This window comes from Struthio camelus, chromosome 2 (genome assembly GCF_040807025.1).
Source record: "Struthio camelus isolate bStrCam1 chromosome 2, bStrCam1.hap1, whole genome shotgun sequence".
Taxonomy (NCBI): Eukaryota; Metazoa; Chordata; class Aves; order Struthioniformes; family Struthionidae; genus Struthio; species Struthio camelus.
This window is the reverse complement of record NC_090943.1, coordinates 106,689,437-106,702,011: the sequence shown is the minus strand read 5'-3', so window position 1 is coordinate 106,702,011 and position 12,575 is coordinate 106,689,437. Positions and strand designations below refer to the sequence as shown.

Here is a 12,575-nt window from a genome sequence, read left to right as displayed (position 1 = left end):
TTACAAGGATGGATCTTATTTATTTATTTGTTTGTTTACTAAGGATCCCTTAGGGTATTAGAGTTTCTGCTTTTTATATTACAGTCCTTTATAGAATATGTCTTAGTGTTTTATGTTTCACTTAAACATAGGATTTAATATAATTACATTTCATATGATTTAGTGTAAACTAGTTTTTCTCGTTATCCACAGCTTTCTCTATATGATAGCTTTTGCGACATGAAAAAATACAGTAGAAATAATTTCCTGATTTACATTGCTGATTTTTTTCAATATTATAGGTGCATTTGTGATCCAACCAAAAATATTGTATGCTTTTTTTTCTCCACTATTTCTTAAGTGCTATCTCTAGATTGCATCATATTGTGTTTCTTGGTCCTGAACCTGTATTTTAGTTACTGCTTTGGCTCTTTTATTAATTTTTCTTTCTTGCTTTTGCTGAGTTTCCTTCAAGACCACATGCAAGACTCTGTTAATTTTTCATTTTATCCTGAAACAGTCACAAAACCTTTCAGCAACTGATAAATGAAACGGGTTGAATCTCACTTAATCTATCACTGTGTAGTGTTATCTGTATTTTAGGAGCTGATGAGTTGCTGAAATGTCTTCCTACGAGTTCAAGCTTGTTGTCAGGAAATACAGAATTCCATATTATATTGGCAGCAGTGCAATCTGTGCTCTTTTGAAGACTTCAAGCACTGAAATTCTGTGATTGTTTCCTCTTCTCCCACCACACCTTTCTTCTAATATCCCATTGGATTTTTTTTTTTCTTTATAAAGTAACTTCACAATTCTGTCCTTATGCTTGATAAACCTTTAGGGTCTTTTGCTTCAAAACTACTGAACTCCTCCTTCCTTGTCTTTTTACCTCTTTGTCCATGGAATGTGTACTAATCTCGTCATGAAAAACATCTGCTGTGCAAACAGCTTAAGTATAAATCACTTTATTGCATGTGTTCCCGAACTGAGTCTGTGAGGCCATAAGAAGTGACCTGTAGGTGATACATAGCTTACAGTAAGTTTTGTGTACAGTAACCCCAGGAACCAGCCCTGTTACCCTACCCCATGCATGCTTTACAGGTTGCACTACCAAGACTCGCTATGCTAGAGTTGCCCCCTACACAGGGAAAGCGCTGCACTGGGTCTTATAGCTATGTGATAATCTGAGAAGGAGGGGGAAGGGAAGATGGTTTGGAAACTAGAAATTTAGTTGCCTTGTTTTATGTTAATTTCCTCATGTGTCCCCTCAACCCCTTGCCCTGGAAGTCCCAAACAAGCTGCTGCTGCTCCCTCTTTGATACTGTCTGTGTTTCCTCAGTTCAAACTGTATCCTTAAACTTCCCTGACCTTCATCTGTGGGTTTTATTATTTTCTTTAAATTTTTCCAGGCAGTCTCCTATGGTCTTTGACCCAGTCCATCTCACCTTTGTTTTACTTTGGGGCCCAAAAACAGCATTTTATTTTTTTCTTGCAAACTTACAAAAGACTTTTACAAAAGTAAGCAGAAAAAACAGAATTTGAAGTTAATTTTTTGCCTCTTTTTCCTTTGTATCTGCTGATTTTCATTTGTGTTACATATGTATGTTACTATATCTTCAGGCAAGTCTTAATTGGTAAAGTTGCTTTTCGGTTTTGTTTCTAAATGTGTGATTCTAGGACGTTGTAAGGAGGGAAAAGTCTGAGGCCTCCTTTGCCAAATGACGTTTATTTTGCTTTGTGGCGCTTCCTAAAATTGAGAGGCAGTAATAGGAGATGACAGTTTGCTTGATTTCAGGGAGGTATCAGGCCGGTCCTGTCAGACCTGGACATCAGCAGCTTGGGGAAATTAAACATTTTAACTTTCTTTTGTAGTTCTATAACGTATTTATTATGTTGATAAGAAAGATAGCATTAGGTATATTCAGGGAAAATAAACTTATTTTGTCGTCTTGAAGGTCAAGAATGGCCCTACGTATAACTGTACAGAATGTAGCTGTGTCTTTAAAAGCTTGGGCAGCTTAAATACGCATATCAGCAAGATGCATATGGGTGGTCCACAGAATTCTGCAAGCTCTTCAACTGACATATCTCATGGTACAGCGGTAAGCCTTACTTGCTATATTATATAAATGACTTTAAGGATTTAATTATTTTGTATTTTAATTCCTATAATTCTTCAGATAGGTTAGAAATAAAAAAGCTGTTGCTCTGTTACGTATGTCTTTTTGAAGTTTTGTGTCATTTTTTGAATCAATTTACATAGTGTAAACTGAGTATCAGTTTTGCAACAGTGTGTGTGAAAAAAGGATTTACAGTTTGAGGGTTTAGATGAAAATTTAACAATTTTATTCTACAATTAAGTGAAATAAAACTTTGCTACTTGCAGGTGGTGGTGATGGGGGGGGAAGATTTCCTATCTAGATAATATGAAAATAATTGGGAAGCTTTACCAAACAGTGGGCTCCAGACTATTCAAACTATATATTGGTTTTAACTCATTTGCAGAGGTTAATTATTGATATAATGTTAGTCCGTATGAACACAGACTGGATACTTGTTCTCAGTATTTTTGATAACTTGTTTTAAATGCTGTCTTAGCTTTATTAGAATCACCAAATTTCTTAATTCACCAAGCTACAAGAAAAAGTTAAAAAGGCAGAAAATAATTTGGCTCTCATAAGCTTATTTCATTTTTTTGAGCCAGTACATGTTTAATATTATTTAATATGCTCTTTGAAGAGACCTTCTGCCTTCTCTGTTTTTCCACCCCATTCCTCATCATCTCCAACATTTATGCTTTTAAGTTGAACATATGACATGTAATTTCAGTCTTTGAAGAGGAGGGTTAAAGTTGTGAAAAATTCTGAAAACTCACATTTCAAGAGTTCACCATAAACTTGGTGAAATATTTTAAGTTTCACCTACATTAGGCAGCTGTATCTTGCTGAAACTTCTAGTTAGTGTTGTTTGGAGAATCGTCTTTTTCTAAACTTTTTTTCATATGGTAGATGCTATAGGTCTTAGGTAAATTGAAAAAAAAATCCTCTGCTTACAAGCACATATAATTTCTGTATATTTTTTGTAAGAGATTCTCAAGTCTAATCTTAAAAGCTGAATGGAAGAGGAAGCCATCGTACTACGTTAAGTAGCCAGCTGTGGTTTTCCTTTTTTTTTTTTTTTTTTTTTTTCCTTTTGCATCATAGTAACTCAATTGCATATCGTTTTCACAGGAGTAGATTGCCGTTATCCTTGCCTCATGCGTATTTCTCAGCTTGCTTGAAGGAGTGGAAACATAAAATACCTCCTTACAGTAGTATAAGCAAAATGGGGACAATTTCTTTTCAATATTACAGTTTCTGTATTTAATTTTGTGCCTGAAACTGCACAGATTAAATTATTGATTAATTTTATTGCTGTAAAGAGATAGTACATTTTTAGATTAGCGCTAGTATTTTTAGGTTAGCACCAGCTTCTTCATTCTGGTCACATCTTGCATGACTTCTTTAACATCAATCTCCAGTATAATATTTCTACCTTACTGAAGTTTCTGATTAGTCACTGTCCTCCCTTAGCATGGATGAACAATGGTTTTTGTCTCTATTATGTGTTCCAAAATTTGAAGTCTCTTGAAGTGCTGTGCTACCGAAGAATGCATTTTCTTCTGGTACATGGATGCGTCTTGTAAAATATGTTTACTGTTAAGGCTGTTACTTGTCTTGTCTCGTCAGTGCTTGTAGCTTAGGTATCAGTTTCTGTGATTTGCATTTATTTAACATATATAAACAGTGAAACAACACTGGTGATCCTGTGTAAATTTGTATCTGTCCCATAAAATCCTTTTTTCTATTCCTAGCTTCCATACCATAGCAAAATGAACAGTTCCACTTTTATGCGTAGTGTTAACTCCTTTTCTTTCTGTACAATGGCTAAAAATCCTTTTTTTATATATCTATATAGGACTCTGTCACTCAGCCTCTAACAACATCTCCTGCTAATCTTTTGCAACCTGTTGATAGCAAATGGAAGAACGTAAGTATAGAATTTTCTCTTTATTTTTATTTCAAGACTAAAAGGGGGAGAAACTTTTCATTATTTTGTAAATTTTCTTTATTCATGCGGTAAGAGAAGATATGCTACTGTCATCTATGATAAGTTGATCAGCTGATATGTGAGGGCAAACTTGGTGAATGAAACATCTTGTATGGATCATTCATTTTACGTTCATGACTTTTGCACGTGATTCCCTTCACCGTATCTTCAAAATGGAGACAAACATTCGGCTGTATGCAAAGACCACAGGAGAGTAAGGACTCTCGTAAGTGCTAGACTGCTGTGCGCATCTGACCTGACTTCACAGGAAAGCTGTGATTTGGATGGAGAGGGAAGGTGCTTGATTTGTGCTAGTTCTGCTAGTTGGACTTCAGATAACAGTGGAGCCCTGCGGGTCAGAAGGAACCCACAGGAGGGGAGGAGGACACAGGGATTAGCTTTCCAGAACCCCCTAGCTAGCGCTCTTGGAGACACAGAGATCTTGAGGTATTGTTGCGGGGAGAGTGGTAGAATGTTTTGTTGCAGCAGTTGTTTATTACGTGTGGGTTGTGGTACTGTATCCTAGTGGCAGACTAACATGACTTACGTTCCCCCTTCCCTTCCTTCAGCCACTTTTTCTCTGGTCACATACTAGAGTTCATGGTACCAAGGACTTGGACATGTGCCAGTGCTTCTTTAAAGTCACCATAACCAATCTATCCGCTTCATTTTTCTCTTTTACTGTGAAATCAGTGTTTCTGGGCCAACTGACTCAGTTCACATCTGTTTTGTTGAGTTTTAAGTGATTACTTATATATGTGGTATCAAATGGTTTTACAAAATGTTCCTTATAAAGCTTAAAAAATATTAAGAACAGCTGTTCTTCAAAAGCAGTTTAATTTTAAGACTCTTTCATTTTTTAACCAAATGACATTGTTTTCCTTGAAGGGAACTTCGGAGTGGTATCAAAAGTGATGCTGGGGGGAAAGAGGAGCATAGGTCTGCAAAGAAGAAAATCACCAATTTAAAATGCCTTTTATTATCATTAAAATTGTAATTATTTGGGAATGTATTGTATTTAATCCAATAGGTTTGCAATCTGCATATAATCATGTCAGATTGATGTTCCAGAAGGGGAAAAAAGCTTGTCCAGACTACGAATGTTGTGGTCTGTCAGTGCATATTGATCTCTTTAAAACAATTTTTTTTAAGAACAATGTGATATTGAAGTGCAGCTCTTGTACTGGTCCCCTGTGTTCTTCCCTTTCTCTCCCCTCCACCCCAATTAATTGATTTTTGTTTTGCGTAGGCCTTATGAATAAGGTGAATTATATTCAAAAGTTTTCAAACAAAGCAAGTTCCAAAGTGGAACTGATGACCTACTTTTTTTCTCAGATTATGAATGAAGAGGAAATTGTTGTCCTTTTCCACTGAATCTAAATATTGCAATTAGGCTCCTCCATCAGGGTTTCATATTGTGTGGTTCCCTTTCCTTGATGCAGAGTGCCGGGTTCTCTCTAAGTGATAGGTGCCAGTTAGTAGCAATTGAACCAATTTCCCACTTCCTCCTCCCAGAATTGCCTATTACTCTTGCCTAGGAGGTGGGAAAATTGTGCCCGATTCCTTCCTTAGCCTTAGGGTTTTCAAACCTGTGTCTTCTCCAGAGAATGCCTTAGTTCTTGGGCCACCAAGCAGTTTAAGAGTGAACCTGTGCTGCAGAATCAACTTCAACTGATGCGTGGTGGAGCTAGGAAACCGAACAAGAAGCCTGACTTTTTAGTCTAATAGTTAGAGAAGAACCTGAATTCTCATTCCACTTGCCTCAGGGTGCCTTCTGTTTTTAAACTAGTAACTAGCTAATGTAAAGCATATGGCAGTATTGTGGAGAAGGGTCGTATGGCACCACCCCAAAACTAATATTGAAAAACCTCAATACTGAGATGAATCAGCAGCAATTCTTCCTATGTTTTCAAATACTCCTCCTTTAATATACTATCTGCTTGTTTTCTGTGCCTTCTTGCTTTTCTGTGCACAGCTTGCTTTTTTGTGTGCAGTTGCTGTACATTGGTTGACATAAGGTAATGCTCTGAGTTTTCTATGGATCTGTTCCATGTATTATTCATGACCTTTAGCAAAAGGTATAGGTATTTTTCCTCTTACTCAGCATTAGTTAGTAAGTAGAGCTAGTTACATTTGTAACTAAATGTAATGACCCTTATCGATTCTTCCTTTCTCTTCTTGCAATAGAGGTGATTAAAAGAAAGCGTATGTTTTGTATTTTCAAATGGGATGACCTACTACTAGGATACACCTTCAGTGGTTTTAAAGCTTTCTAAGAGAACTTCTAATGTAGTTGTGCAGGGAATCACCGTTGTTGTTATTTTTCTGGTGAGGTCCCTTAGAAATTAATTCCTGACCCTACGCTACTTAATATTTTATCAGTGACCTGGGAGAAAATATAAAATCATCACTGATCAAGATGATACAAAGATTGAGGTAATTTATGAAGAGGACAAGTCACTGATACAGTGTGATCTGGATTTCTTGGTGAGCTGGGCGCAAACAAGCGATGTATGTTTTGATATGGCCAAGAACAAAATTATACGTCAAAGAACAGAAGTAGGCCATATTTGCAGGTCAGAGGTTGACAAGGATTTTACCTTTAGAAATAAGGATTGAAAAGCTCATAATGGATAAATTAGCAGAAAGTATAGCTGTGTTTGACTGGAAAGATTAATATGGTCTTTCTATATGGAGAGAAGAAGCTTTACATAGAAATGAAGAGCTTATATACACTCTATATTTGATTCTGGCAGTTGCTGCTGTTGTTGTTTGTCTGTTTATAGTGTCTGCTGTTCATGGATGTATTCAAAGATTTAAGAGAATTCAGAGCTATAGAACTGGCTTATAATACTTGGCTAAGTATTAGATGATGCATTTTATTGTTGAAGAGGTTCAAGAAGCTTTATTATTTATCTATTATTTAAAGGTAAGCATTTTGAGAAAAGGAGAAATTAAAAGCAAAAAATTTATTAGTTTGGTTGTTCTGATGGGAGTTGATGCAACAACACTAATAATTTCACAGAAAAATGCCATCTAATAAAAGTTGTTTTTTCCAAAGGACTTGACTAAATAAAATATATTTTTTTTTATTTTTTTTTTAAACAGACCACCCCAATACCCTTTTTCTGTTTTGGAATTACTTTATGTGGCCTCTACTTGCAGAATTCAATAATTGTGCCCTGTTTTTTGAGCTAATTGAAGGTTCGGTAGTTATGATAAACTTAATTCAAGCTTATAGTTACACAGTTTGAGAAGAACTCCGGGAAAGTGATATAGGGAAGCAAATCCAGTAGAACGAGCAGAAAGACAATTCTGTATAATACTTATGTCTTATACAAACGCAGGTCCTTGTAGTGGACAGTTAACAGACATTTCAGATAATGAGCCTAACAAGTAGATTCATAACTCATGATATTTTTCATCTTCCTCTACAAATGTACTGCTGTATATTTCAGGCAACACATTTTCGGTCTCCGCTTCTTCAACAGACAGAAAACCAGGTGTCTTCAGCTACCACTCCTCAGGGACAGCAGGCTGTAACCGACGTGATCCAGCAGCTCCTTGAGTTGTCAGAACCAGGTCCAGTAGAAAATAATCAGCCTCAGCAGTCTGGTCAGCAACTCAACATTGCAGTGGGTATCAATAGAGACATTTTGCAGGTAGGAGCTGTGTATGACAGCAGCTTTATATTTCAGGGGTTTCTTTCTCATTTGTTTTTATTCTAGTGAAGTTTGTTCTCAGTATTTTCAATGAAAGCATTCCTTCTGCATTTCTAAGTGATTTATATTGGTCAAGAAAGAATTGTAAAGATATACTAGACTGCTACAGAACATGCTATGATATCTTTTTTGGTACAATATAACAAAACCAAGGTTATAAAAATTCATTAAATGATCTAGAAAAATACCATAAATGTTCAGACCCATACATGACCATTTGATTGATTACTTGACTTTTTCTGTTGCCTAGAAGCCTCTTACAACACATTCTTTAGTTATGCCATACTTATGTATGTTGCATGTAGTTCCAGTAAATTATAATAGGAAATGTTACTTGATAGCTGTTTACAAAATTAGTCTTTGAGGTTGATTCTTGAACTATTGGATAAGCATTTAATCACTAATCATATTAGCTTACAGAACAAAAACAAAATCTGGTTCTCTTCAAAGTAACCAAATATCTGCACATTCATGCTGAAATGTGCGTTTGAAGTAGTTGATCCAGAGCCTTTAAAGATACAAAACAGTATCCTTAATGGTGCCTATACTCGAGTTCCTTCAACGTGATATAAAAAGTGGGACGTTGCTCTTGTGTCAGTCAGTTGGTTATCTGTAACTTATTAACAGAGGCTTTTGAGCTTTTCCAAGCCTTTCTTTGATTTAGTAGTATTCTTTCTTTTATGCTATCTGTGGCTTCTCACCAAGCTGATGGACTTCAAATTTGCCCTTTTATGGGGAACTACTCTTTTATTTAATGGGCATACCAGATATCTTTTATATTCTAGGTAAATGCTTGATTCTGCAGAGACAGCTGGCACTTTTTTGAAAGGTAGTTGTTGGTACTTGTATTGGCACAGGAAATCCAGCCTGAAGTCTTATGAACAGTGTAACTGTCAAAAGTTAGCAATGTGTACCTAACTGAACTTCTGGGAGGGTAAGACGTTTGATAGAATTCCTTTAGTTACATTTGTATTATATCTTCTAAATACTTGTTTGAACAAAGTTGGAATAATTGCAAAATGTTTCTTTCCTGATATAAATGTTTTGTTCTGTTTTAGCAAGCTTTAGAGAACAGTGGGTTGTCTTCAATTCCTGTCTCTGCTCATTCTACTGATTGCGGCCAGGCTAAGACACCTGGGGTCCAGGATCAAAATCCAGATGTCCAGCCTCTCTCAAATCATCAGGCTGACTCTAATAATGCAGAACAAGTTAAGGAGCAAGAGACTACAGATAAACTAGAAAAGAAAGAAAAAAAGGTCATTAAGAAAAAGTCACCGTTTTTACCTGGTAATGTTGCCACTGCTTGCTACTTCTTGTGCTGTACGGACTATAGTGTTTTGTGGGTGTGTTAGTGGCTCTCTTTATAAAGAGATTTTCCAAAACATACAGGGGGTACCAAGTGTGAACTTCCAGAGGCAATAAATCAGTACTTCGTCTACTTTTATCAAAAATATGATGATATATGATGATATATAATGCGTATTAATTATGATCAATATCGTTTATATATTTCATTATACTAAAAAAGTGTCAAAATGTCGTGAAGTAATGTGACAGTATTAAATATTCTGGATCAGTGGAGTTTTGAGGAAAGGAGAAAAAAGGAAGAACACAAATCTTCAACCTTCTCTGAGGAGGATTGGTTTTTCATAGTTTGCCCGAGAGCAGAGAGTTTTTGCAAGCTCTGTAATTAATCTTTGGAGTTGAGGCCACATAGAGGCAAAAGTAGAGTGCTATTTCTTCCTGCCGATCTTTACTGATCTAGGCCGTGTAGAGAAGGATGCACAATTGGCATAGTGGATAATACTTTTGATGTCACTTATGTGTGGAACTGCAGTGGTGATGTGATCATGTGTCATCATAAATATATGTTAGTATTTTACCTCCATACTGTACAGTGTGTATCCAAGCTTGTGTTTTGTCTACGTGCTTTAATGCAACTTTAGTTCAAGGTTGCTAGAAGTTTTTGTTCAAAGTACAGCCATCATAGTTTAATGACTGGCCAGGTGGAGACAAGTCTATAATGAGCAGTCATTGAGCTCATAGGTAATAACTTCACAGGTACATTCATGTTGCTTTTTTCTCTCCTAGGGAAGCAGAGATTGATCCAAAGTAGAAAACTCATGTTGTGCAGCATAACAGTGCTAAAAATCAACATTAACTTTTTTCCTCTGGTAGTAATAAAACTGCTGCGTGCTGTGTGCAAGTATAGTAACAACTTGCTCTGTTACTGCAAATAAAATGCAAGGTCATCACTGTACAGTCAAAACAGTATCACCATTATTTTCTGGTGAAATAACTTAACCTCTGTTTATTGACATGATTTATTAAAAGAACAACTGTATGAACTGATTTTAATTTAAGGAGCTAATAGCAGATATTGAATAACATGAATAGAAACCTCTGATAAGATTTAGAAGCTTCTTTTTCATTTTTGCTGAGCAGAGGGTATGCTGTTGCTTTAGGACAGTGCTTAGGGTTCTTGGATCATAACAACAATTTGTGTGAAGAAGTAGCTTTAAATTGTAAATCTTTCAGAAGGACTTTTTACAGAACTTTTGCTATTTTAAAAATACTACATTTTAATAAATTTGAATGTAAGGTTGTTGTCTGAAGCAAGTGATTTGCATTGTAAATCTATGTTCTCTAAAGTGGCATAGGCCATACCAGATTAAAGTGAGACTCCTGCATATCTGTCAAAATCCTCTCCTTCAAATCTTCAGTCCAAATTCAACCTGTACTATTTGTAAATAGGAGCTGTAATTCTCCATTAAAGAATTCAGTTCTTCTGCAGCAGCTGTGCTTGTGGCTTATAGCATGAATTGGATTAGTAATAGAGGTAAAAGCAAAACACAACTTCAAGCCCAACAGGGTCCTTAAATGGAGAACTGGAGAACTGTGTGGGATTCATATCCTTACTGAATTTGGAGAAGAGAGGGCCATATAAAGTATTCCAACCAGTGAGTTACATAAGTGTTCCGTACTTAAAGTAGTTTGGTGTGGTTATGGTTGAGGAGTTATATTCACTGCTGGATAATTTTTCGTAAGATGTGGTCTTCATAAGTTACCTGGTCTGTTACATTGCATTACACACACAGTCTGTTTTTCTAAGCTGCGTGCAAACTGCGTTCTGCACTTTCTGTTCTTTGATATCGGACACTTCTTAGCCTGTTTTATATTCTTTTTTTCCCTCCTTCCCTCCCGTTTTAATAGCATAAATATATAAGGTTTTCAACAAGTTTCTCTTAGGTTTTGATTTTGTCATTTCAATCATCACTATTTTTATGAAGTAGAATATATCTAATAGAGAAGTTAATTGTGTGCAAAGTGTGTTGAGTGGCATCTATTTGGCAAAATGCTTTTATGCTCCTTTTTGTTGCTTTTAGAAGATGGCATTGTGGAACCTTTTGAAAAACTTTTAAAACTTTTCCAGCACGTTCTTCTTTAATGTTATTCCTTATTTCAGGTTCTATACGTGAAGAAAATGGAATAAGATGGCACGTTTGTCCTTATTGCGCTAAAGAATTTAAAAAACCAAGTGATCTAGTGCGTCACATTCGCATTCATACCCATGAAAAGCCGTTCAAGTGTCCCCAGTGTTTCCGCGCCTTTGCAGTCAAGAGTACACTCACAGCACACATAAAAACGCATACTGGGATTAAAGCTTTCAAGTGCCAGTTTTGTATGAAATGCTTTTCCACCTCAGGGAGTTTAAAAGTTCACATTCGTCTACATACGGGTAAGGCCTCAAAATTGCTTTTGTGTTGTACATGATTTGTGTGAGATCTTGAGGAAAAAAGGGCAATGTGAAACACTTGAATTATAAAGGTTTCTACCACATCATTGATATCTGTCATAGAATAACCTATTTTTAGGGTATTATCTGATAAATTTTAAGTTTTTTTCATAACTTTCTAGTGTTTCATGACTTTGAAACATTGTTTGGGCTCTTACAAAAGATATGGGCATTTAGTTTTCTCATGGTGATTCAACCCTTGTTCCCTTTTTAATATCACTATTGTTAATGTATGGGATTGTGCTGTATAAAAAACCATATTCTTAGAATTTACATTCGAATTTTAATTACTCCCAGTCTTTCATATTTACTCTGCATCTTTTCTTTTTTTTCCCCTTCCTTTCCCTGCAGTCTTGGATAATTTTACTGCATCACTCGGGACTCTTTGGTCACTTTCCATTTTATTTTCTGTGATAACTGGTTGATTAGCGTTGCATCCACTGACCTGTTTTCTGTATCTTACATTGCTTCCATCTCTGTTTATATGGCCTTTGTTTTTACTATTACATAATATACGTAGTCTTCAGTACATTCTGTGGCCAGACTCCTGTCCTCTGCATGGAGGAAAATGAATTTTCCAGTCTTGCTGAACTACAACATCATTTTCTACTATTTTTTCTTTGTTCTTGCTAGTAAATATACTTTCAGCCAGATAAGGTCATAAATATGACACTCTTTCCTTTCGCTCCTGTTTATAGATCTGCACTCTCTCCAAAACAGAATTTCTTACTGAACTCTGCAAAAATGTTTGTAGCGTTTCCCCTGTCTCATTTCCGTGATTCATCTTTCATTCTCGTTTTCTGTGTCAATATGGTGACAACACCCAGTTCTCTGTTTAGATACTGTAATGTATATATTGACATTTACTTTCTCCTGTTAAAAGACCGTAATTTTTCTCTGCCTGCTTTCATGGCACCACTTGGTTTGGTGGTTTTGTATGGGCACCATATAGGCTAGCTCCACTAGCCTGTTTGCACCTGAGTATGTCC

At 36.1% G+C, this 12,575-nt stretch overlaps 1 protein-coding gene across 7 annotated transcripts in view; it reads left to right on the top strand.

Annotated features, from left to right (window-relative positions):
* The window catches only part of ZNF236 (zinc finger protein 236), an 82,873-nt gene that overhangs the window by 23,552 nt on the left and 46,746 nt on the right, over positions 1–12,575 (top strand). For 5 of the 7 annotated variants that reach the window (XR_011139104.1, XM_068932014.1, XM_068932016.1 and 2 more), the window contains exons 7-11: positions 1,935–2,081; positions 3,937–4,008; positions 7,527–7,730; positions 8,849–9,077; positions 11,257–11,529. Coding sequence is in view for 6 of the 7 variants with exons in the window: in XM_068932014.1 (XP_068788115.1) it covers positions 1,935–2,081; positions 3,937–4,008; positions 7,527–7,730; positions 8,849–9,077; positions 11,257–11,529 (925 nt within the window). In the remaining variant the exon portion in view is untranslated. The remainder of the gene's footprint in view (positions 1–1,934; positions 2,082–3,936; positions 4,009–7,526; positions 7,731–8,848; positions 9,078–11,256; positions 11,530–12,575) is intronic. The other 2 variants (XM_068932015.1, XM_068932017.1) reach the window with 1 other exon arrangement.